This window comes from Zea mays, chromosome 9 (genome assembly GCF_902167145.1).
Source record: "Zea mays cultivar B73 chromosome 9, Zm-B73-REFERENCE-NAM-5.0, whole genome shotgun sequence".
Lineage (NCBI taxonomy): Eukaryota > Viridiplantae > Streptophyta > Magnoliopsida > Poales > Poaceae > Zea > Zea mays.
In genome coordinates, this window is record NC_050104.1 from 148,782,392 (window position 1) to 148,807,482 (window position 25,091).

The window sequence follows — 25,091 nt, forward strand, 5'->3', positions numbered from 1 at the left end:
CCAAGACTTTCTTGCCCTCGAAGTCAATCATGTTCATCGGAAAGGGCTCTGTATCCACCTGCATTTCCTGAAATTTCAATCGTCCTTCGTTAATGGCCGATTGAATCTGTCGCCGAAATACATTACAATCATTAGTGGCATGAGAAAATGAGTTATGCCACTTGCAGTACGCACGACGTTTTAGCTCGTCGGCGGATGGAACAGTGTGATTTATTTTAATATTGCCATTTTTAAGTAACTCATCAAATATTTTATCACATTTACCAACATTAAATGTAAACTTTACCTCCTCTTGCCGTTTCTTTTGAACCGGCTGTAAGGAAGCACAAGCCGAAGATTTAGCCTGCTTTGGCCAAACCATTTCAGCAGCGTACACTTCTGCTGATTCGTCATCTGAGCTACTTTGGTTGCATTCTACTATGTGTACGTTGTGACGCATTGTTTTAGCAGTTTCTTTGCTCCGGCTTTCGCAAGCCAAAGCTCTCTGGTGTAACTGTGCTAGTGTAAAAAATTGGATGCCTTCTAATCTTTCTTTTAAATAATATCGCAGACCATTAAAGGCTAATCCTACTAGCTGTTTCTCTGCTAAATGAATTTGAAAGCATCGGTTTCTTGTATCTCGGAATCTCCGGATGTAATCATTAACCGATTCATCTTTTGTCTGTCGCAACGACGCTAAATCTACCAAATCCAACTCATAGTCACCGGAGAAAAAATGATCATGAAATTTTTGTTCTAAATCCCCCCATGATGAAATGGAATTAGGAGGTAAAGTGGCGTACCATGCAAACGCAGTTCCTGTTAAAGATAATGAGAATAAACGTACGCGAAATGCCTCTGTGTCGGCCAACTCTCCTAATTGTGCTAAAAATTGGCCTATGTGCTCATGTGTGTTCTTTCCTTGATCACCCGAAAATTTTGTGAATTCGGGTATCCTGGTTCCCTGTGGGTATGGGTGGTGATCAAATCGGCTGTCATAAGGTTTCCGATATGATCGCCCCCCAGGGACCATGCTTACTCCGAGCTTATCTCGGAACGCCCCGGCTATTTCTTCCCTTACTATATCAATGGCAGCCGGTGCGAGACCACCGGCTCTCTGGTCAAACATAGGTGGGGTTGGCTGGATATTAGCATGTTGTCTTTCCCCCCATTGGTTTGAGCTACGTGGTGCATTTCCATTTGCCCTATATGGCTCATAGGTTTGATCGTTTCTTTCCGGCCTTCTAGGTGGGGCCGGAAAGCTTTCCTGGGCTCTGGATCCTGAATTAATGGGCTGGTGCATCGCATAGTGTGATGGGAAGTGTTGCTGGGACGGGCGAGGATTCATGTAATAATCCTCCTCAAAAGACTCATGCGCGGACTGTCCGGATACGTACCCGGACCGTCCGTGGTTATATGCGGGTCGTCCGTCCGGGTAGTTTGGGTTCTGCGCCGTGTGTGGTGGCTCGGGCGCATACCTAGGTAACTCATTAAAAATAGGCCCGACTGTTGCTGGCCCGGACGGTCCGCGCTCACGTGCGGACGGTCCGGGCATGTGCAGATCGGCTGGTTTGCTGCCGATTTGCGGTTGCTTAGGGTATGTGTCCATCGGCATCCCATAAAGGGGTTGTGACTGGTCGTGACAACCTGTAGCCGATGTGTTACACGCGTTATCTCCTAACCCAACCTCGTGTGAAGGAAAATTTGCGATGTTAGACTTATCGAATGCACGTACTAGTCTCTTAACATCGCTTTGCATACCCCCTATGATGCTCTGCATTTGTTCACGCTGCTCTTCTACATAATTTCTAAGAGATTGTAGCTCGTTGGTATTACTTACATTGGGGATATCTGGCGTGGGTTGGAGCGAAGCCGGATCCGTCGCCCGATGTCGGACGACCTTGTTGTTCCTGTCCACTTTGAAGTTGGCCAGGAACTTTGCTTTCGCCTCCTGGATCATCCGCTCCTTGTGCTCCTCGAACTGGAGCTGCTCGTCAGCCGGCAAGGTTTCCCAAGTTGGCTCTATGATGTTGCTTGGAGAAATATCAGAGCTATCCCTTGAACCGGCCATTGAGGGCCGATTTGATGAGCTTAGATATGTTGTCCCATCGTGGTCGCCAAAAAGTATGTTGACGCCTTTTTGGAGGCGCCAATTACTCAAGAGAACCAGCGGCGGTGCCCTCTGCACAGGGGCGGACGGTCCGCGCGCGGGGGCCGGACGGTCCGCGGCCTGGTGCGAGGCGGCGGTGCTTTCTGGTCAGGCGCGGACGGTCCGCGGCACAGGGCCGGACGGTCCGCGACCTGGTGCAGGAGCCCGAGTTCCCTGCCTGACGGCCGGACGGTCCGCGCCCTGGGGCCGGACGGTCCGCGCGTGCGCAGGGGCGGCGGAAGACCGCCGACGGCGCCTGGATCTCGCTCCCGGGAGGGACCCCGTCGGGGAGGAGATATCCTAGGTGGTGTCTAGGCTCGGGCAGGCCGACCTAGACTCCTCTAATCGACGTAGAGTCGAGGAGAGGCGGAGAATTTGGGGATTGAGAGGCTAAACCTAAACTAGACTAGAACTACTCCTAGGATAAAATGCGAATAAAAGTTGTATTGATTCGATTGTTGATGATTACAAATCGGCCGTAGACCTCTCTATTTATAGAGAAGGGGGACTGGACCCTTTACACAACTGATTCCGAGCTAATCCCGCGAATATAGCTAACAACCGTAGCACAAAACTCGGAACCCTAATCTGTTCTGCGCACGCGCGGACCGTCCGGCCCACAGGCGCGGACCGTCCGGACCGCGGACCGTCCGGCCTCAAGGCCGGACCGTCCGGTCGCTCAATCTAGTGCTCAACACACACATCCATCACAGTAGCAAGGTCCAAACGGTGTCACACATCATAGCACAAATAACTTACAAGCAAAATAAAGCTATCTCCAAATATACTTGGCAACTTAATCCTGACTCTCGCCAGGAGAATGCTTCAATCAGTTCAGGAATGAATGTAAAGTATGGTTATGGATTTCCTCCCTGAAAATTATAGGCCCAGTTGAATCCTTCAAGTTTTTTTTTTTAAAAAAAAATTAAAGAAATTGAAGGAATCACGATACTATATCGTACTTAGCTGTTTAACCAGACATCGCTAGTTCCATTATTAACGTTGCTTTTTTATCTGAAATTTGGCACACGCAAACTCGCAAATCATGGACATTAATAACAAACCTGCTAGCTTAAGCATATAGCTCCTCCGAGTCTTGCTCATTCAGTGCTCAGAGGAAGATACCACAATAGTGCAAGCTCATTTACCTTGTGAAGTTCAGGGATTCCCTTGCAAATATGTTGGGCTTTCCTTCTCTATCATAAAGCAACTCGAGCGTAGCTTCAACAGCTCACTGACAAAATTGCAGATCAATTTCCAGGATGTCCTGGAAAGGCGGATCTGATGAGTCGGGCAGGAAGGGCCATACAAGTTCAACACGTACTTACTGGCTTGGATCTTCCTCACTGGTTCTTAAAGGCAGCTGATAAGATCCACATAAATTTCTTATGGCGAGGTAGGAAAGAAGCCAACTGAAGGTGCTGTCTGATGGCATGGCCAAATGTTAGTAGACCTAAGGAACTTGGGGGCCTTGGAATATTGGACCTGCAGAGATTTAGCTGGGCTCACAGAGTAAGATGGCTGTCTCTTTTTGCTACTGCTATATATTCGGTTGTTGGCCATTTGGGACCTGGTACAAGAGGTGGTGTTACAGCCAGATACTCAGGATGTTCTTAAATCATAAATGGCGCTTTTGAAGCCTCGCCTGGGGCCGGTTCTCCACCAAATCAGCTTATTTCGCACTTCTTCAGTAATGATTTTGAAAATATGGACTCCAAGGAAATGTAAGTTTTTCCTATAGCTAGTGGCCCACAACCGTTGCTGAGGTTGTCTCTAGCAGCTCCCCTGTCTCATCCTTTATCTTATCATCTATTTCAAACTTTACTCTGTAAACAGTGTTAAACAGTATCATCTACTGTACCGTATCATCTATTTTACACAATCCAACAAAGACAACGGACAGGATGGCATGTCATGGCCTTCCCCATCCAGATCACTGTTGTGACCAGGAAGATGAGACGATTAACCATCTACTCTTGGTGTGTGTCTTCACTCGGCACTTTTGGCATCAGCTATGGCGATATTTTGGGATTCCGGACTCACACCCCAAACGGACAGTATCAATTTCTTCTTACGATGGCAGCAATCAAATGATCGAATGAGCAACGGTGTGCGGAATGGTTTCAACATCTTGGTCATTTTAGGGGCATGGACCCTTTAGAAAACGAGGAATGATGTAGTGTTCAATGGGATCACCCCTACAGTGTGAGTGCACAAAACCTTCCTACTGGCATGGGAAGAATCCTGTATATTTAAGGGGAAAAACATATAGCCCACAATAATGGTATCATATATGGAAGGAGAAGACTGAATTTGGATTATCCTAACCTTGAACTGGTGGTATACCATCCGATGTCAGTGCTTGACAATAACCTTGCTGAAAGGCTGCACATCGCAAACATTGCTGATGAACCTATATGTCGAAGGTCATGAAAAAATGGTCGGTTACTTATAGCTCAGTAATAATGCTGGTAAATTCACCAGCAGCACCAAGAAACAAGTAGTAGCAAAGAAAAAGCGTAATGTAATCAGCAATAACAACAAAACCTTCTAGTCTAAGCAAGTTAGGATGGGCCAGAGTTAAAACCAACATAAACCACAGATCAAGGTCCATGCATATATATAGCTATTTTTATAGGCTAAATCTTTTGATACATCCGATCCTTTTAAAACTCCTTTTGATGCATCTTTTCATGTTAACTTCTTTCTATCTCTCTTATCATTTATACCGTACCTTAGAATACTTATACCACTATGCACTTGTGCCATTAATGATCTTCATTGTATATGTCCAAACTACCTCAATTGATGTTGGACAAGTTTCTCTTCAATTAGTGACTGATATCCCTAGCCTATCCCGTATATCATCATTCTGTACCCGATCCTTTTTGTATGGTCACAAATCCAACGCAACTTACAGATTCCAGAATACTTATTTGTTGAACATGCTGCCTTTTTTAGGTCAATATTCTACTTTTGTGGTACCCTCTTGTCAATTATCACTTCATCCATCCCGCTTTGATTATACAGTTAACATCATAATCAATATCCTCATCTCTATAATAAGATCCGACTGAGGAAATGAAATCATCCTCTTAAATGTACTGTGTGTATATGCTTGCCAAGACAAACATCTACTTTAACAAACACAGAATACAGAAATGCAGAATGAAATAACCTCAAAACTCAGAAATCTTGCCAAGTTATGCAGTTTGTAGGTTAAGAACATGCAAGTTAATTGGTGAAATTTGCTCTACTAATTCTCCAAGGTTCTGAATCAAACATTTACATATCTTTTATTATACCATCACATTTAAAAATAGCAAATTATGTGACAATTGGGGAAAAATCCTATTTTAAACACAGTTTACAAATATGTCGTAATCCCACAACTTGCATGTGGGTCTCAATCTCACTTGAGATTTTGAGAGTAAAATAGCCAACATATTTTAAAATTCCAACACCGAAATCAAAAGAAACCTCAGCTGCAACATTGATCAGAGAGCAACACAATGAACTAAATACAGAAACTAGAAAAAAAGTGTAAATGTTACCCAAGCATGAGCATGAACTCGTTCCATAAAAAATGGGTATGAACACCACTGCTGAGTGTTGACTATCAAAGAACTTGCACAATCCTTGTAAAAGACAGTATCCCTCTGTTACAAACTGTAAGTTGTTTTAGTTTGGTGGTATAATAAGTTAAATTTCCTTAAGTTTGACCAAATTTATAGAAAAAGGTACCAACTTCTATAACCTCAAATTAGTTTTGTTTAATCCACCATCAAATACATGTTGATAGTGCTTTTATTTGGTATTGCAGATGTTAACATATTTTTCTATGAACATGGTCAAAGTTAGAAAAGTTTAGGACACTAAACAACCTACAATTTGGAATGGAGGGAGCAGTACTATATGTGACATGAAGAATTCCTGGAGCTTGTATAATGGAACATGAAGCTTAATAATGTATTCAAAACACTAACTTTGCACTTCCTAGGATATCATGTTTCATGTTACTCCAACATGGGAAGCATTAATTGTCATGGCACAACACAACCAGTCAACAACAACAGGCACATAAAAAAGCAATACATATCTATGGATGAATCATTAAGCTACAAATTTCTGCAGATGCATAACAGAAAATATCATAACATTTACCTCATATAATTTTCAAATTCAGAGGGTAGGCATAAATAAAAATACAGAAGTTTCTAAATCATTGTACTGAATATACAGACCAGAACAAGCCTGAAAATGAATAATTAAGCATCACTTCATAAAACAGATGCAACAAAGTGAGAACGAAAATAATGCAACCTTGTGAAGTTATGAGGAAACTAACATATAATTGTGACTAAAATGTTGCTAAACTCACACGCAGGCCCACACACAGTAACTCACAAAATATTAAGGCATGCCCCCAACAGAACCATAGCTTTAATGTATTGAAGCAAGCAGGGACTATAAAGGGGGAAGGGCAGACTCGAGGCTCCCACATGAGTAGGGTAGGGTCTGGGGAAGGGATAACTCGAGGCAAACCTTCCCCCGCAAATGCAGGGGTAGAGCTTTGAACCTGCGACCTAGAGACTCAATGAGACAGCTCACACAACTTCACCAAGCCTGCCCTTCATACAGGGACTATATACAAGTTAAAACAAAAGTTGACTTGAAAGTGCAGCCTGTATATATCAGGGCAAACAGATTACTTTGACTGAAGCTCCACCTACAGACACTTAATCAAATTGGTGTAAGCTAAATACACTAGTATACAGAATTTACAGAACCTTCCAGGTATCAGGTTATCACAACTCACAAGATTCCACCATGCCTAAAACTGCTATCCCCTCCATCAACATTGGAATCTAAACCTGGTGAATCATACCATTTTGTTCCAGTGTAAAATCCTTCTACATGAATACCTACCAAATTTGGGTCAGTTACCATGGTATCGTCATGCATCAACGGCTTGATGACCTTGGAATCCTCCACGCCATCATCATCCCCACAGTTAAGAATACTCTTTGCATCAAAATCACCCACATCATCCTTAAGCATCCACTTGTCACACTTTGGGCTATCACCCATGAGCATCTTCCTATCCTCGCACTCTGCTGCCATCCTGTCCCATGAGACAATAGGTCCAATGCTTGAGCCAAAGTCAGTATCATCATCATCAAGCATCTCATCATCCTTGCAGAATGGTCGATCATGCTGGTCTAATTGGTGAGATACATCCCCTGACCCCCATCCCCTGACTTCTTCATTGCCTACCATCAATATCTGCTGTTGGTAGACATTGCCTTCCAAATTAAACTTCCTAATCCTGTGCAAAACCTCAGACAACTCAGTGGACAGTGACCCTAACAATTCTGGGTGCATCTTAGCCACCTTCCCTTCTAGCGAGAGAACTTCTGATCTCAGATACCGTACTTGCCGCAAGACTGCCTGGTGTGAGTCGTCAATATCAACATCTTCATCCCCCTTCGCTGAAAAGGTAGGATCACCTTCCTCACTGACACCATAAATGTCTGGATCAAACTCAAGAGCTCCCTTATGACCAACCAACCTGTGAACAATTCGTGCATTGCCATCAAGTGGCCCTGGTTCATGCCCTGAATGCACAGCGTAAAGCTTGAACACTGCAGTGCCCTCCTCCAAGTACACAAAAGTCTTGTCTTTTTCATTATAGTTAGCTATCGGCACAATTGCCCGAATACGGAATCCACAACCACACCTCTTTGACTGGTATGGCTCTCGCTTTAGAACCCGCGCCTTCTTACCCTCGGAATTATTGGCTGAGGATGCAGCACTCCCACTACTTGATGTGGGCACTCCAGCACGGTCGCAGGCATAATCTTTCACCTCAGCCATGAAGGGCTTATACCGTATATACTTCTGCCTTATACAAAGTACAACCTTATGCTTGGCAGCCAATTGTTGTAACCTCCAAGGCACATCTCGAGCAGGCACATCCAATGTCTCAGTATATACAAACCTGCGGCGCCGCTTCCCACGTTTAGGTGATGAGGTAGCGGGATCAGGTTGGCTAGCAGGCGCAGCTTTACAAACGGGGCATGCAGCGACACATGCACGGATAAATGATTCTGGAATACCGTAGATTTTGGCCCCCACAGTCCAAGACTGCTTGATGCGGTCGACGGTGTCCTTGAACGCGAGGTGCCGGAGCAGGTCGGGGTCGGCGTGCGCCTCCGAGACTATGTCCCTCCACATGCCGACGTGGGAGACGCGCTGCGCGGTGTTGGACTTGAAGTGAAGGTGCCGGCCGTCGGCCGAAGCGGCGAGCTTGTCCTGGATGCGCTTCCACGCGGTGAGGTAGGCAGTGTCCTCGTTCCGATCCTTCCAGACCGCCCGCCAGGAGGCGAGCACGGAGAGCGACGTGGCGCCGCGGACCTCGTCGGAAGATGCGGAGCGGCCTGCTCGGATGCAGCGTACCATGAGCCCGTAGGAGGCGGCGCTGAAGGTGTAGAACTGCGACGAGACGTGCGGGACCGGGTCGATAGACGGCAGCAACGCGAAGGGGGCGGAGGCGCCCACCAGGGTAGGGTTCTGACCGGGGATTTGAATCAGCGCCTCGTCGTCGGTGTCGGCGTGGAGGAGGTAGCTGCAGGGGCTAGGATTCGGGGAGCTAGGGTTTGGGTCCGGCGGGTGGGGTGATTTCGGAAAGGAGGAGGGGAGGAGGGGATTCATGGCCGAGATGGTGGGAGACGGCGACGAGGTGATCTTCGGCATCTTCGGGCAAAAAAAAATTCTCCGCACGATTTTTGGGGAATTTTCCCTCTTCACTTTACACTGTGACGGTGTGCCCGTGTGTGCCGCCATATACACCTCTGGTTCGCCGAGGTCTTCCTAGCGGATCAGCAAACCGGCTAATCGGGCTAGCCGGTCCTGACCGATAAGGTACCGGTTTTAAGATTTGAATTTGATTTTTTTAATAAATTCTGAAAAAAATAATGCCAGTTTTTACATAAATACTATGGATTATTTTATGAGTTTAGGTTAAAGGCAAATTTCAAAATTCGCAACCGAATTTAAACTAAAAATCAAACAACATTTGAAAAAAGAAAAAAGAAAAGAAAAAGTCTTCTACCTAGCCGAGGTACATGAGGCCCAAAACACATGTTAAGGTTGTCTCCAGCAGCGTCCCCTAAATTAATATTCTGCAAAACAATGCTTGATTAATAATTTCGAATTGTCAAAAATATTTAACATTGGATGTTATTATGTGTGTAATTGTTCTCGATAAAACGTCGTATAGTATTTTATCGGTATGAAAATATGTTTTCAAATTCACATGCTTGCAACGTAAGCCACAACACTTATTCGACAAGCCATCGACTAGCTTCTCGTGCACGACAAGCGGATGGCTTGTCTCCAAAGCCTACTTGTTTTATAAATAGTGAGTGATGCTTCCATACTTCACTCAAACTTGCCATTGAAATCACAAGAACAATGAACCCGTACTTAGAATCGAATCTTCTAGTTCGTATGATGGAAGAAATGGAAGAGGAAGAAGAAGAGTTGCAGATGGCGAGGCACATGCTTATTAGGAGGCGTCGTGCACGCAACGAGCGTCGTCACGGTGGTTCCATTCCTGGCCGTGTTCGGATTCATCGTGATCACATGAGCGGCGATGCAAGAATCCGAGCGGACTACTTTGGAGCGCAACCCGTGTACACGGATGCTCAATTCCGTATGAGGTATTTCATATATTTCATGCGCACATTCATTTTGACATGTACTTAACTTCATCACCCAATTTAGTGACACACATTTATTTTATGGTAGGTTCCGTATGCGTCGCCATGTGTTTGACCGCCTGGTTGATGTTGTGCAACAAGTGGATCCATACTTCATTCAGCGCCTAAACTGTGCGGGTGAGATTGGTCTTTCTGCTCTGCAGAAAGTTGTTGTTGATGTTTGCATCCTTGCTTATGGTATTCCTGCTGATGTCATCGACGAATACGTACGAATTGGTGAATCCACGACTCATGAGGCATTGAAACACTTTTGCACGGCCATCCAAACCGTGTTTGGCCCATACTATCTCCGTGCACCAAATGCGGCAGATATCGCACGCCTCCTCCAAGTTGGCGAGTCACGAGGGTTCCTTGGTATGCTTGATAGTGTCGATTGCATGCATTAGGAGTGGCGTAACTGCCCAAGTTCATGGAAGGGCATGTTTACAGGTCGCGGTAAACATCCAACCATAATATTGGAAGTAGTTGCGTCGTATGACCTTTGGATATGGCATGCATATTTTGGACTGCCAAGTAGCTGCAACGACATAAACGTTCTCCACCGTTCAAACCTTTTTGAAAGGCATCTCAGCGGAGACACACCTCCTGTTTCATTCACTGTGAATGGTCACACATACAATATGGGATATTACCTAGCAGACGGGATTTACCCAGACTGGCAGCATTTATAAAGACAATATGTAATCCCTACGACGTTAGAACGCAACACTTTGCCATAATTCAGGAGTCTGCTCGAAAAGATATTGAACGAGCTTTCGGTGTGCTCCAGAAGCGATGGGGTGTGGTCCGTGGCCCTGCTTACGGCTGGAGTGCTGAACACATTGGGGACATCGTGAAAACTTTCATAATATTGCACAACATGATAGTAGAAGACGAAGGTGCATTGGCGTTGAACACAACTTTTGAAAACATCGGAGTGTTGGTTGACACTAGTCAAGGTTCAATGGAAGAGCGCAACGAGTTCGTCAATCAAAGGTTGTCGGGGACCATAATTAGGGGTACCCTCAAGGCTCCTAATTCTCAGCTGGTAACCCCCATCAGCATAAAGCTGCAAAGGCCTGATGGGTGCGATTAAGTCAGGGATCAGTCCATTCGAGGGACTCGATCACGCCTCGCCCGAGCCTAGCCTTGGACAAGGGCAGCCGACCCCGGAGGATTTCCGTCTCGCCCGAGGCCCCCCTCCAGCGGCGAACATATTTCTGGCTCGCCCGAGGCCCTATCTTCGCCAAGAAGCAACCCTAACCAAATCGCCGCACCGACCGACCAAATCGCAGGAGCATTTAATGCAAAGGCAGCCTGACACCTTTATCCTGACGCGCGCCCCCCAGCCGACAGAGCCGAAGTGACCGCCGTCACTTCGCCGCTCCACTGACCGGCCTGACAGAAAGACAGCGCCACCTGCGCCGCTCCGACTGCGGTGCCACTTGACAGAGTGAGGCTGACAGGCAGTCAGGCCCGGCTGCAGGCACCATAGGAAGCTCCGCTTCGCCCGACCCAGGGCTCGGACTCGGGCTAAGCCCCGGAAGACGGCGAACTCCGCTCCGCCCGACCCAGGGCTCGGACTCGGGCTAAGCCCCGGAAGACGACGAACTCCGCTCCGCCCGACCCACCCAGGGCTCGGACTCGGGCTAAGCCCCGGAAGACGACGAACTCCGCTCCGCCCGACCCAGGGCTCGGACTCAGGCTAAGCCCCGGAAGACGACGAACTCCGCTCCGCCCGACCCAGGGCTCGGACTCGGGCTAAGCCCCGGAAGACGATGAACTCCGCTCTGCCCGACCCAGGGCTCGGACTCAGGCTCAGCCCTGGAAGACGACGAACTCCGCTTCGCCCAACCCCAGGGCTCGGACTCCGCCCCGACCTCAGTCGACGGTCTCCGCCTCGCCCGAACCGGGGGCTCGGACTCGACCTCGGCCACGGAAGACAGACTCGACCTCGGCTTCGGAGGAGCTTCCACATCGCCCAACCTAGGGCGCAGACCAGCCACGTCAACAGGAGGCGCCATCATCACCCTACCCCAAGCTGACTCGGGCCATGGGGAACAAGACCGGCGTCCCATCTGGCTCGCTCCGCCAGATAGGCAATGATGGCGCCCTGCATACTCTGTGACGACAGCTGCTCTCAGCCCCCTTACGGAAGCAAGAGGACGTCAGCAAGGACTCAACAGCTCTGACAGCTGTCCCTCCGCCAGGCTCCAGCACTCCTCCGACGGCCACGACATCACACCAGCTGGGTGCCAAAATCTCTCCGGCTGCCACGACGGCATGTACTTAGGGCGCTAGCTCTCCTCCGCTAGACATGTAGCACTCTGCTATACCCCCCATTGTACACCTGGATCCTCTCCTTACGCCTATAAAAGGAAGGACCAGGGCCCTCTTAGAGAGGGTTGGCCGCGCGGGGACGAGGACGAGACAGGCGCTCGCTTGAAGCCGCTCGCTCCCTCTCCCGCGTGGACGCTTGTAACCCCCTACTGCAAGCGCACCCGACCTGGGCACGGGACGAACACGAAGGCCGCGGGATTTCCACCTCTCTCACGCCTGTCTCCGGCCACCTCACTTCCCCCCTTCGCGCTCGGCCTCGCGTCGACCCATCTGGGCTGGGGCACGCGGCGACATTCACTCGTAGGCTTAGGGACCCCTCGGTCTCGAAACGCCGACAGTTGGCGCGCCAGGTAGGGGCCTGCTGCGTGTTGACGAACAGCTTCTCGTCAAGCTCCAGATGAGCAGTCTCCAGCAACCTCTCCAACCTGGGACGGTGCTCCGTTTCGGGAGTCTTGAGTTCATGTCCCTCGACGGCAGCTACGACATGATACTCATTCCACCGCCGGGCGACAGCGGCAATGGCGGCCGACAGCCCGCCCGCCGGCGGCGGAATGGACGACGTCTTCCCCACGTGGTGGAAGAACAACCTTCGAGCTCATCCCGCCCTCTTCCCCGCCGATGGAGGGGAAGGCGGGGCAACCAAGGCCAAGCAGGAGGCAGCGCCTCGTCGGCTGTCGAGCGAGCCGATAGCGCCAGCACCTCAACAGGGGGCGCACCGAGCATCGACCTCGCGCTTGAGACGAAGACGAGCGCCATCTCCCCGCAACACGCCAATCCCGAGCAAACGGACGACGCCAGCACGCTCGCGGAAGGCTTGCGGGATGTCACCCTCGTACCTAAGACGACGGTGCAGTCAGTCCCCGACGTGACTTCATCACCGCCCGTCGACCAAGAGGTACCGACCGATTCCCATCCCACGTCATTTGGATTCAGCCTCAACCCGCCTAGTGGCTTTGCTTTGGCGGGCGCTCTCGTAGAGGCGAGCCCAAACCCTTTGGGGTTTCGTATGCGGTCACCTCGGGACCGGCTGACGGACGTCTCGACCTACGGGCCCTCTGGGTCCGAGGAAGACGACGAGCCCAGCTTCTGTTGGGATTTCTCTGGACTTGGCAACCCCAGTGCCATGCGGGACTTCATGACCGCATGCGACTACTGCCTTTCCGACTGTTCCGACGGTAGCCGTAGCCTCGGCGACGAGGGCTGCGGCCCAAGCCGTGAATGCTTCCACGTCAATCTAGGGGGTCCCTCCGAAGGCAACCATCTCGGCATGCCAGAGGATGGTGATCTCCCTAGGCCGGTGCCTCGCGTTGACATCCCACGAGAGCTAGTTGTGGTCCCCGTTCAGGCGGGGGGCCATGTCCCACAACTCGAGCAAATCCGCGGGGTGCAGGCCAGGCTCGACGAGGGAGCAGGAGCGCTTGAGCCGATCCGCCGGGACGTCGGGCAGGCATGGGCGGCTCAACCTCCGGCCGGAGAAATATGTCATCTACCCCAGGGCTTCCAGCACCGCATCGCCGACGATGTCAGGGTCAGGCCGCCACCCGCATCCAGTGGGGTTGGCCAGAACCTGGCTGCAGCAGCAATGCTCCTCTGCGCGATGCCGGAGCCATCAACCACCGAGGGGCGGCGAATCCAGGGAGAGCTCAAGAATCTCCTGGAAGGCGCCGCGGTCCGACGGGCCGAGAGCTCTGCCTCTCGAAGGCAGGGGTACCCCTCGGAACCTCACGCCGCGACTTCCCGATTCATGCGGGAAGCCTCGGTCTACACCGGGCGCATGCGCAACACAGCGCCTGCGGCCCCGGGTCGCCTCGGCAACGAGCACCATCACCGCGACCGTCGAGCCCACCTCGACGAGAGGGTGCGCCGAGGCTACCACCCTAGGCATGGGGGACGCTACGACAGCGTGGAGGATCGGAGTCCTTCGCCCGAACCACCCGGTCCGCAGGCCTTCAGCCGGGCCATACGACGGGCGCCGTTCCCGACCCGGTTTCGACCCCCGACTACTATCACAAAGTACTCGGGGGAGATGAGACCGGAACTGTGGCTCGCGGACTACCGTCTGGCCTGCCAACTAGGTGGAACGGACGATGACAACCTCATCATCCGTAACCTCCCCCTGTTTCTCTCCGACACCGCCCGCGCCTGGTTGGAGCACCTGCCTCCGGGGCATATCTCCAACTGGGACGACCTAGTCCAAGCTTTCGCCGGCAATTTCCAGGGCACGTACGTGCGCCCCGGGAATTCCTCGGACCTCCGAAGCTGCCGGCAGCAGCCGGGAGAGTCTCTCCGGGACTACATCCGGCGATTCTCGAAGCAGCGCACCGAGCTGCCCAACATCACCGACTCGGATGTCATAGGCGTGTTCCTCGCTGGCACCACCTGCCGCGACCTGGTGAGCAAGCTGGGTCACAAGACCCCCACCAGGGCGAGCGAGCTGATGGACATCGCCACCAAGTTCGCCTCCGGCCAGGAGGCGGTCGAGGCTATCTTCCGAAAGGACAAGCAGCCCCAGGGCCGCCCATCGGAAGATGCCCCCGAGGCGTCAACTCAGCGCGACGCCAAGAAGAAGGGCAAGAAGAAGTCGCAAGCGAAACGCGACGCCGCCGACGCGGACCTTGTCGCCGCCGCCGAGTACAAGAACCCTCAGAAACCCCCCGGAGGTGCCAACCTCTTCGACAAGATGCTCAAGGAGCTGTGCCCCTATCACCAGGGGCCCGTCAAGCACACCCTTGAGGAGTGCGTCATGCTTCGGCGCCACTTCCACAGGGCTGGGCCACCCGCGGAGGGTGGCAAGGCCCGCGACGACGACAAGAAGGAAGATCACCAAGCAGGAGAGTTCCCCGAGGTCCGCGACTGCTTCATGATCTACGGTGGGCAAGCGGCGGATGTCTCGGCTCGGTACCGCAAGCAAGAGCGCCGGGAGGTCTGTTCGGTGAAGGTGGCGGCGCCAGTCTACCTAGACTGGTCCGACAAGCCCATCACTTTCGACCAAGCCGACCACCCCTACCATGTGTCGAGCCCGGGGAAATACCCGCTCGTCGTTGACCCCGTCATCGGCGACGTCAGGCTCACTAAGGTCCTCATGGACGGAGGCAGCAGCCTCAACATCATCTACGCCGAGACCCTCAGGCTCCTGCGTGTCAATCTGTCCTCTGTCCGGGCAGGCGCTGCGCCCTTCCATGGGATCATTCCCGGGAAGCGCGTCCAGCCCCTCGGACAACTCGACCTTCCCGTCTGCTTCGGAACACCCTCCAACTTCCGAAGGGAGACCCTGACGTTCGAGGTGGTCGGGTTCCGAGGAACCTACCACGCGGTACTGGGAAGACCATGCTACGCGAAGTTCATGGCCGTCCCCAACTACACCTACCTGAAGCTCAAGATGCCGGGCCCCAACGGGGTCATCACCGTCGGCCCCACGTACAAACACGCGTTCGAATGCGACGTGGAGTGCGTGGAGTACGCCGAGGCCCTCATCGCCGACCTGGAGAGCCTCTCTAAGGAGGTGCCAGATGTGAAGCGTCATGCCGACAACTTTGAGCCAGCGGAGACGGTTAAGGCCATCCCCCTTGGCCTCAGCGGCGACGCCTCCAAGCAGATCCGGATCGGCTCCGGGCTCGATCCCAAATAGGAAGCAGTGCTCGTCGACTTTCTCCGCGTGAACGCCGACGTCTTCGCGTGGAGTCCCTCGGACATGCCCGGCATACTGAGGGATGTCGCCGAGCACTCGCTGGACATCCGAGCCGGAGTCCGACCCGTCAAGCAGCCTCTGCGCCGGTTCGACGAGGAGAAGCGCAGAGCCATAGGCGAGGAGATCCACAAGCTAATGGCGGCAGGGTTCATCAAAGAGGTATTCCATCCCGAATGGCTTGCTAACCCTGTGCTTGTGAGAAAGAAAGGGGGAAATGGCGGATGTGTGTAGACTACACTGGTCTGAACAAAGCATGTCCGAAGGTTCCCTACCCTCTGCCTCGCATCGATCAAATCGTGGATTCCGCTGCTGGGTGCGAAACCCTGTCTTTCCTCGATGCCTACTCAGGGTATCACCAAATCAGGATGAAAGAGTCCGACCAGCTCGCGACTTCTTTCATCACACCCTTCGGCATGTACTGCTATGTCACCATGCCGTTCGGTTTGAGGAATGCGGGTGCGACGTACCAGCGGTGCATGAACCATGTGTTCGGCGAACACATTGGCCGCACGGTCGAGGCCTACGTCGATGACATCGTAGTCAAGACGAGGAAAGCCTCCGACCTCCTTTCCGACCTTGAAGTGACATTCCGATGTCTCAAGGCGAAAGGCGTCAAGCTCAATCCCGAGAAGTGTGTCTTCGGGGTGCCTCGAGGCATGCTCTTTGGGTTCATCGTCTCCGAGCGGGGCATCGAAGCCAACCAGGAGAAGATCGCAGCCATCACCAGCATGGGGCCCATCAAGGACTTGAAAGGCGTACAGAGGGTCATGGGATGTCTCGCGGCTCTGAGCCGCTTCATCTCACGCCTCGGCGAAAGAGGTCTACCTCTGTACCGCCTCTTAAGGAAGGCCGAGTGCTTCACTTGGACCCCTGAGGCCGAGGAAGCCCTCGGGAACCTAAAGGCGCTCCTCACGAAGGCGCCTATCTTGGTGCCCCCAGCTGCCGGAGAAGCCCTCTTGGTCTACGTCGCCGCGACCACTCAGGTGGTTAGCGCCGCGATTGTGGTCGAGAGGCAAGAAGAGGGGCATGCATTGCCCGTTCAGAGGCCAGTCTACTTCGTCAGCGAGGTACTGTCCGAAACCAAGATCCGCTATCCACAAGTCCAGAAGCTGTTGTATGCGGTGATCCTGACACGGCGGAAGCTGCGACACTACTTCGAGTCTCATCCGGTAACTGTGGTGTCGTCCTTCCCCTTGGGGGAGATCATCTAGTGCCGAGAGGCCTCGGGTAGAATCGCAAAGTGGGCGGTGGAAATCATGGGCGAAGCAATCTCATTCGCCCCTCGGAAGGCCATCAAGTCCCAGGTCCCGGCAGACTTCGTGGCCGAATGGGTCGACACCCAGCTACCAACGACGCCGATCCAACCGGAGCTCTGGACCATGTTCTTCGACGGGTCGTTGATGAAGACAGGAGCCGGCGCAGGCCTACTCTTCATCTCGCCCCTCGGCAGGCACATACGTTATGTGCTACGCCTCCATTTCTCGGCGTCCAACAATGTGGCCAAGTATGAGGATCTGGTCAACGGGTTGCGAATCGCCATCGAGCTAGGGGTCCGACGCCTCGACGCTCGCGGTGACTCGCAGCTTGTCATCGACCAAGTCATGAAGAACTCCCACTGCCGCGACCCGAAGATGGAGGCCTACTGCGATGAGGTTCGGCGCCTGGAAGACAAGTTCTACGGGCTCGAGCTCAACCACATCGCTCGGCGCTACAACGAGACTGCGGACGAGCTGGCTAAAATAGCCTCGGGGCGAACAACGGTTCCCCCGGACGTCTTCTCCCGAGATCTGCATCAACCCTTCGTCAAGATCGACGACACGCCCGAGCCTGAGGCACCCTCGGCACAGTCCGAGGCACCCTCGGCTCGCCCCGAGGCACCCTTGGTTCGGCCCGAGGTACCCTCGGCCCCCGAGGGTGAGGCGCTGCGCGTCGAGGGGGAGCAAAGCGGGGTCACGCCTGATCAAAACTGGCGGACCACGTACCTACAATATCTCCACCGAGGAGAGCTACCCTCCGACCGAGCCGAAGCTCGGCGAGTGGCGCGGCGCGCCAAGTCGTTCGTCCTACTGGGAGATGAGAAGGAGCTCTACCACCGCAGCCCCTCCAGCATCCTCCAGCGATGCATCTCCATCGCTGAAGGTCAGGAACTCCTGCGAGAGATACACTCGGGGGCTTGCGGCCATCACGCAGCGCCTCGAGCCCTTGTCAAGAATGCCTTCCGACAAGGCTTCTACTGGCCCACGGCGGTGGCCGACGCCACTAGAATTGTCCGCGCCTGCGAAGGGTGTCAGTTCTACGCAAGGCAGACCCACCTACCCGCTTAGGCTCTGCAGACGATACCCATCACCTGGCCTTTTGCTGTATGGGGTCTGGACCTCGTCGGCCCCTTGCAGAAGGCACCCGGGGGCTACTCGCACTTGTTGGTCGCCATCGACAAATTCTCCAAGTGGATCGAGGTTCGACCCCTAAACAGCATCAGGTCCGAGCAGGCGGTGACGTTCTTCACCAACATCATCCATCGATTCGGGGTCCCGAACTCCATCATCACCGACAACGGCACCCAGTTCACCGGCAGAAAGTTCCTGGACTTCTGCGAGGATCACCACATCCGGGTGGACTGGGCCGCCGTAGCTCACCCCATGTCAAATGGGCAAGTAGAGTGTGCCAACGACATGATTCTACAAGGGCTCAAGCCTCGGATCTACAACGACCTCAACAAGTTCGGCAAGCGATGGATGAAGGAACTCCCCTCGGTGGTTTGGAGCCTGAGGACAACGCCGAGCCGAGCCACGGGTTTCACACCGTTCTTTCTAGTCTATGGGGCCGAGGCCATCTTGCCCACAGACTTAGAATACGGTTCCCCGAGGACGAGGGCCTACACCGACCAAAGCAACCAAGCTAGTCGAGAGGACTCGTTGGACCAGCTGGAGGAGGCCCGGGACAAGGCCTTACTACACTCGGCGCGGTACCAGCAGTCCCTGCGACGCTACCACGCCTGAGGGGTCCGGTCCCGAGACCTCCAGGTGGGCGACCTGGTGCTTCGGCTACGGCAAGACGCCCGGGGGCGGCACAAGCTCACGCCCCCCTGGGAGGGGCCGTTCGTCATCGCCAAAGTTCTGAAGCCCGGAACGTACAAGCTGGCCAACAGTCAAGGCGAGGTCTACAGCAACGCTTGGAACATCCAACAGCTACATCGCTTCTACCCTTAAGATGTTTTCAAGTTGTTCATATACCTCGCTCCCATGCAAAGTTTAGTCATCAAGGAAGGGTCGGCCTCGCCTCGGCAAAGCCCGACCCTCCCTCGGGGGGCTAAAAGGGGGGAACCCCCTCTGCGTTGAATTTTTTCCTCGAAAAAAGATCCCTTCTGCCAGAATGTCTTTCGTGCTTTTTAGCTACTTCGAAAGTGGATCCTGAAAACGGCGGAGTACACGTAAGCAGCCAAGGCTGACCGAGCCGAGGGACTCCTACGCCTCCGGGATACGAATACCTCACTCATCACCTTCTGCGATAAGTAACTCACGTTCGGATAAATGATTCTGCGGACCGAACAAGTCTTCACGTTCGGAAGCTCTTCTGCCGGAGCGATTCTTCGAGCCTTCTTGACTGCGTCGGTGACAGAACCCCATGGACGGGCAAGAGTGCGCGTAAGCGGCAAGGCTGACCGAGCCGAGGGACTCCTATGCCTCCGGGATACGGATACCTCACTCATCACCTTCCGTGAGAAGCAGCTCTCGCTCGCACAAACAATTCTGTTACCGACAAAAAAGTCCGGGTACTCAAAGCAAGAGGAAAAGAGACACAACTTCACAACACGGCGAGGGTGTGCTTTGGCCTCGGCGGCCGCAGGAAACACACGCTACAAGACAATCCGATCCTGCAGGCTCGGATCTTGACGCTTGAAGGAAGCAGCAGCACCCTCGGCGTCGACAACACCTTCGGTGAAGTCCGACCCAGCCTCGGACGGCGACACGGACCAAGGGTCTCCGCTCTGAACGACAACGTCATCACCAAGCCCGGGCCATCGCCGCCAGGGTCTTCTCCGAGGATCCGGCTCGAGCAGGCGGCTCGGTCGATCACCCCGGGGCCTCGGCCAGCTGTCCCCCGAGGACATCAGCCCGACCCGAGGCCTCGGCAGGTCAATTCCGGCGTCGGTCCCGCTAACGGACGACCCGGCCAGGCTCCGGCCGACCAGGTCTTCTTTTCAAGCCAACTCTGCCTCTGTTCGCGCTGACACCGCTACCCCTGGCCTCGGCTCATCAAAGAGCGGTCGAGGGGTTCCTTTAACTAAGCAAGGGAAGCCTCGGACAACAAGGCTGGCCGAGCCGAGGGACTCCTACGCCTCCGGGATACGGATACCTCACTCGTCACCTTTACACGGGGCGACTCACGCTTGGTGAAGCGGCTCAGACATCCAACAGGCGAGTCTTAGTGCTCGAAAATGAGGAAAAAATACATACATGTTCAGGCCCCGACATCCATAATGAACAAAAACACTGGCATTCGAAGTGCCATCACAGACATAACTCTGGTTCCGTCCCCGCAGGTATGAACAACCTCCGCACCGGGGAGCCTGCGGGGCGACGAGCACCGGGGGACCCACCAGCGACCTCTGCAGCAGCAGCCATGGTCCCAGGACGGACGCGGCCGCCGGAGGGCTCTCGTTCGCGTTCCCGCTCAAGGGACGCGAACCAGCTATTAAAGCCAAAGAGCGGGCCGCTCCAAAGCGCACCGACAGGTCCTCGCTCCCGTCGTCGCCACGAAAGCGAGGAAGAGGGCAGAATGTTGCATCCTAGATGGGCAGCAACAGTTCGCCTTCCCCGGCATGGCTGGAGGACGTCTCCTTCGTAGAGCTGGAGGATGGTTGCCACCACCAGAAGCTGGAAGAAGAGGTGGTCAGCCGGCCCGCGCGGGAGGTAGAGCCCCGGCTCGCCTCGCCCCCCGCCCCAGCAAGGATGACGAACATCCTCGAGGCTAAGGGCGGGACCAAGATCACAGCCCGGTTTGCCTCTCCCCATCCAGGGGCTGGAGGTCACCGTTTTGGGTGACCACCGGCGGGGGGGGGGGGGGTGCAACCGGGCTGTATGAAGAAAATCCTTGAAGTCGAACGATGGATTAAAGGTACCAACTCCCGCGGAGTTGCGTTCCTCCAACGACGAAGCGAAAAGACGGTGGGAATCCCCCATCCGGGGGCTTGGAAGGTGGAAGGACACGATGCATAAGGGAGCGCGAAGACATGGTCGCCTTCCAAGGGGGTCACCCTCCTTTTAAAGGCGACTCTCCCTACTTGTGTCCCCAGCCGTCGCGGGCTGAGTCTTCTCCAACACGCTCCAAGGTCTTCCCCTACGGCGCGGGGGCTGGGTCTCACACGTCATGCAAGCCGGCTCAGAGCAGAAGAAGCCAAACCGCCGTGCGCGGTGCGTACAACCGCCCAGCGGTTAAAAGCAACTCTCCACTTTTGCCCAGACCAGCGGGCGAAAGGGCGGGCAGCCATGCAGGCGGCATGCAACCGCGCCAAGTGGGCGCACTTCTCCGACTCCCAACACGCCCGGCATGGAGGCCCAGGCCCACGCGTCATTCGACCGGCGCGCCGAATGCTTCGTGCATGCAGCTGCACCGCCACTTGCGCCACCACCGCGCCTCCTCGATTGCGGAACCAATACCGCGACTCGAGGCAACCCAGCGCACGACCCAGCAGCGCCAGCCTGGCGCGACGGTCAATACGACCAAAAATGGGCCGGCAGTAATGGGGTGGCAGGCGGGCAGGAGCAGCGGTCACGTCGTCAGCCGAGCCTACGTCCCATCCAGGGGCGACGAGAGAACCCTCTCTCACGGCGTGAAGACGACGCGCCCGTGTTCCGTTCCTCGAACGGCTCGCGCACGCGCAACGGCCGCCCCGCCAACCACTCGCCCCGTCGCATTAACTCTGCGGCGGGACAGGCGGCACCTCTGGCAGGAGAAGCGGGCGACGCTTCGCCTTCGCCATAATGACCGCATCAGAAAAGGTACGCCGCGTCGTTCGATTTCGTATCCTTTTCCTTTTTTCCTCTTTCTCTCTCTTGCAACAGGGACCGGGAAAGGGGGATACCCCGAAAAGGATCCTTCCCCGTGAAGGAACCAGGCTCCAAGCCTCCCTACTGATTAGAGGTTCGAAGGCTGGCCCTTCAGAAGGGTTCAATAGCCGCCTCAGATCGTGTGGGCTCTACACCCACTACTGGTCAGAGGTTCGAAGGCCGGCCCCTCGGAAGGGTTCCACGGCCGCCTCAGGCTACTCGGGCTCCGCGCCCACTACTAATCAGGGGTTCGAAGGCTGGCCCCCGAAGGGTTCACAGCCGCCTCAGACACAGAGCGAGGGATGACCATGGGTACGTTCGATACATAACCAAGGCTCGGGCTATGCTCCCGAGGTACCCTAGGACGTTTCCGAGACCAGCAGGAACGATCTTGTAACGGAATCCCATCAGAGGGAGGCATCGAGCCCTCGGACCCCGTCGCCAGGGGACCGGGTCCGGCAGATCACCCGCAGGTACTTTTGGGCGTGCCTCTGGGCCCCTAGCCGACCCCTAAAGAACGGGGCACGGACGTCCACTCGGATTACCCGCTTGCAGCTCACCGGAGACACCATGTTCGGCGCCCATCGAGGGCAACATGGCGCTTTCCCCCTCCTCCTTGCGGAAAGGCGACGCAGGGGCGTATGTAAAAAAGTCGAGTTTGTCCCTGATCACCCTCTCGCCCTGTGCAGAGGCTCGGGGGCTGCTCTCGCAAACCCGGCTCCGACCGAACCGTTGACAGCGTCAACATACCAGCCCGAGAACTTGGGACCCGACCGTACACCCGGGCTACGGCCAGCTCGCATGAGGGACGACCAGACCAGTCGAAGCATTACACGAGGCATTAAGACCTCGGAGGAGTGAAACCACTCCTCCGAGGCCTCGGGGGCTACACCCGGCGGGTGCGCTCGCGCGCACCCACCGGAACAAAACGCAACCGAGAAAGGCTGGTCCCCTTGCAAAAAAGTGCGACGAAAGCCTCCAAGCGAGTGCTAACACTCCCTTCGAGGCTCGGGGGCTACTGTCGGGGACCATAATTAGGGGTACCCTCAAGGCTCCTAATTCTCAGCTGGTAACCCCCATCAGCATAAAGCTGCAAAGGCCTGATGGGTGCGATTAAGTCAGGGATCAGTCCATTCGAGGGACTCGATCACGTCTCGCCCGAGCCTAGCCTCGGACAAGGGCAGCCGACCCCGGAGGATTTCCGTCTCGCCCGAGGCCCCCCTCCAGCGGCGAACATATTTCCGGCTCGCCCGAGGCCCTGTCTTCGCCAAGAAGCAACCCTGACCAAATCGCCGCACCGACCGACCAAATCGCAGGAGCATTTAATGCAAAGGCGGCCTGACACCTTTATCCTGACGCGCGCCCCCCCAGCCGACAGAGCCGAAGTGACCGCCGTCACTTTGCCGCTCCACTAACCGGCCTGACAGAAAGACAGCGCCACCTGCGCCGCTCCGACTGCGGTGCCACTTGACAGAGTGAGGCTGACAGGCAGTCAGGCCCGGCCGCAGGCACCATAGGAAGCTCTGCTTCGCCCGACCCAGGGCTCGGACTCGGGCTAAGCCCCGGAAGACGGCGAACTCCGCTCCGCCCGACCCAGGGCTCGGACTCGGGCTAAGCCCCGGAAGACGACGAACTCCGCTCCGCCCGACCCAGGGCTCGGACTCGGGCTAAGCCCCGGAAGACGACGAACTCCGCTCCGCCCGACCCAGGGCTCGGACTCGGGCTAAGCCCCGGAAGACGACGAACTCCGCTCTGCCCGACCCAGGGCTCGGACTCGGGCTCAGCCCCGGAAGACGATGAACTCCGCTTCGCCCGACCCCAGGGCTCAGACTCCGCCCCGGCCTCAGCTGACGGTCTCCGTCTCGCTCGAACCAGGGGCTCGGACTCGACCTCGGCCATGGAAGACAGACTCGACCTCGGCTTCGGAGGAGCTTCCACATCGCCCAACCTAGGGCGCAGACCAGCCACGTCAACAGGAGGCGCCATCATCACCCTACCCCAAGCTGACTCGGGCCATGGGGAACAAGACCGACGTCCCATCTGGCTCGCTCCGCCAGATAGGCAATGATGGCGCCCCGCATACTCTGTGACGACAGCTGCTCTCAGCCCCCTTACGGAAGCAAGAGGACGTCAGCAAGGACTCAACAGCTCCGACAGTTGTCCCTCCGCCAGGCTCCAGCACTCCTCCGATGGCCACGACATCACACCAGCTGGGTGCCAAAATCTCTCCGGCTGCCACGACGGCATGTACTTAGGGCGCTAGCTCTCCTCCGCTAGACACGTAGCACTCTGCTATACCCCCCATTGTACACCTGGATCCTCTCCTTACGCCTATAAAAGGAAGGACCAGGGCCCTCTTAGAGAGGGTTGGCCGCGCGGGGACGAGGACGAGACAGGCGCTCGCTTGAAGCCGCTCGCTCCCTCTCCCGCGTGGACGCTTGTAACCCCCTACTGCAAGCGCACCCGACCTGGGCGCGGGACGAACACGAAGGCCGCGGGATTTCCACCTCTCTCACGCCTGTCTCCGGCCACCTCACTTCCCCCCTTCGCGCTCGGCCTCGCGTCGACCCATCTGGGCTGGGGCACGCGGCGACATTCACTCGTCGGCTTAGGGACCCCCCGGTCTCGAAACGCCGACAAAGGTATAACCAACTCAAAGACCACAACAAATATACTCAGCTTCAGGTTGATCTTATCCACCATCACTGGGCGCGTCTTGGATCAAGAGTTGCATAGGAGCCAAACTACGTAGTTGTGTCTAATCTGTGTGCTAGTGTGTGATGTATGTTAGAGGATCAGGCGTTTGCCGATGGTGACTCTCCGACGACAAGCTGGGGGAACCTCGCTTCCAACTTCAGTTGCGGTGGGTCGCGAGTCGTCGGTTGCAAGAGCAGTCACCGGAACGCCGACAGACCCGCCCGCACAAGCCCTCTTCTCTCCCACCTGCCTCGATGCCGGCGGCGAAGCACGCCGGATCAAGGGCTCGGCCCCGGAAGATGCAGTCGCCAGCACGTGGAGGGAGGATGCGAAAGTTTCTTCGCGGCGGCTGGTGGATCCGTCGCGCGGATAGCACGGTGAGCTGCCTCCATATTTAGGGTCTCTAGCAGATACTCTAAAATTTA

The 25,091-nt window shown here is 54.8% G+C and overlaps 1 protein-coding gene across 4 annotated transcripts; it reads right to left on the reverse strand.

Annotated features, from left to right (window-relative positions):
* Positions 1-3,817: 3,817 nt before the first annotated feature.
* On the reverse strand, positions 3,818-8,959 carry LOC100501154 (uncharacterized). Of its 4 annotated transcripts, none has more exons than XR_004852504.1 (4): positions 7,058-8,959; positions 6,293-6,382; positions 4,457-4,541; positions 3,823-4,372 (listed from the first exon to the last, which is right to left on the reverse strand). XR_004852504.1 is itself a non-coding variant. In XM_008660730.4 (3 exons), the coding sequence occupies exons 1-3, from the start codon at positions 8,882-8,884 to the stop codon at positions 4,353-4,355; spliced, it is 1,932 nt and encodes a 643-aa protein (XP_008658952.2). In that variant the 5' UTR covers positions 8,885-8,959; the 3' UTR covers positions 3,818-4,352.
* Between the last annotated feature and the right edge of the window lie 16,132 nt (positions 8,960-25,091).

What these genes read in the sequence shown, in the direction of transcription:
- LOC100501154 (XM_008660730.4), bottom strand. Translation starts at nt 8,884, where the DNA reads ATGCCGAAGATCACCTCGTCGCCGTCTCCCACCATCTCGGCCATGAAT. An exon ending in TGGTAACTGACCCAAATTTG is followed by an intron (nt 4,542 to 7,057) that starts GTAGGTATTCAT and finishes TTCGACATATAG; the next exon opens with GTTCATCAGCAATGTTTGCG. An exon ending in TGGTATACCACCAGTTCAAG is followed by an intron (nt 4,373 to 4,456) that starts GTTAGGATAATC and finishes TTAAATATACAG; the next exon opens with GATTCTTCCCATGCCAGTAG.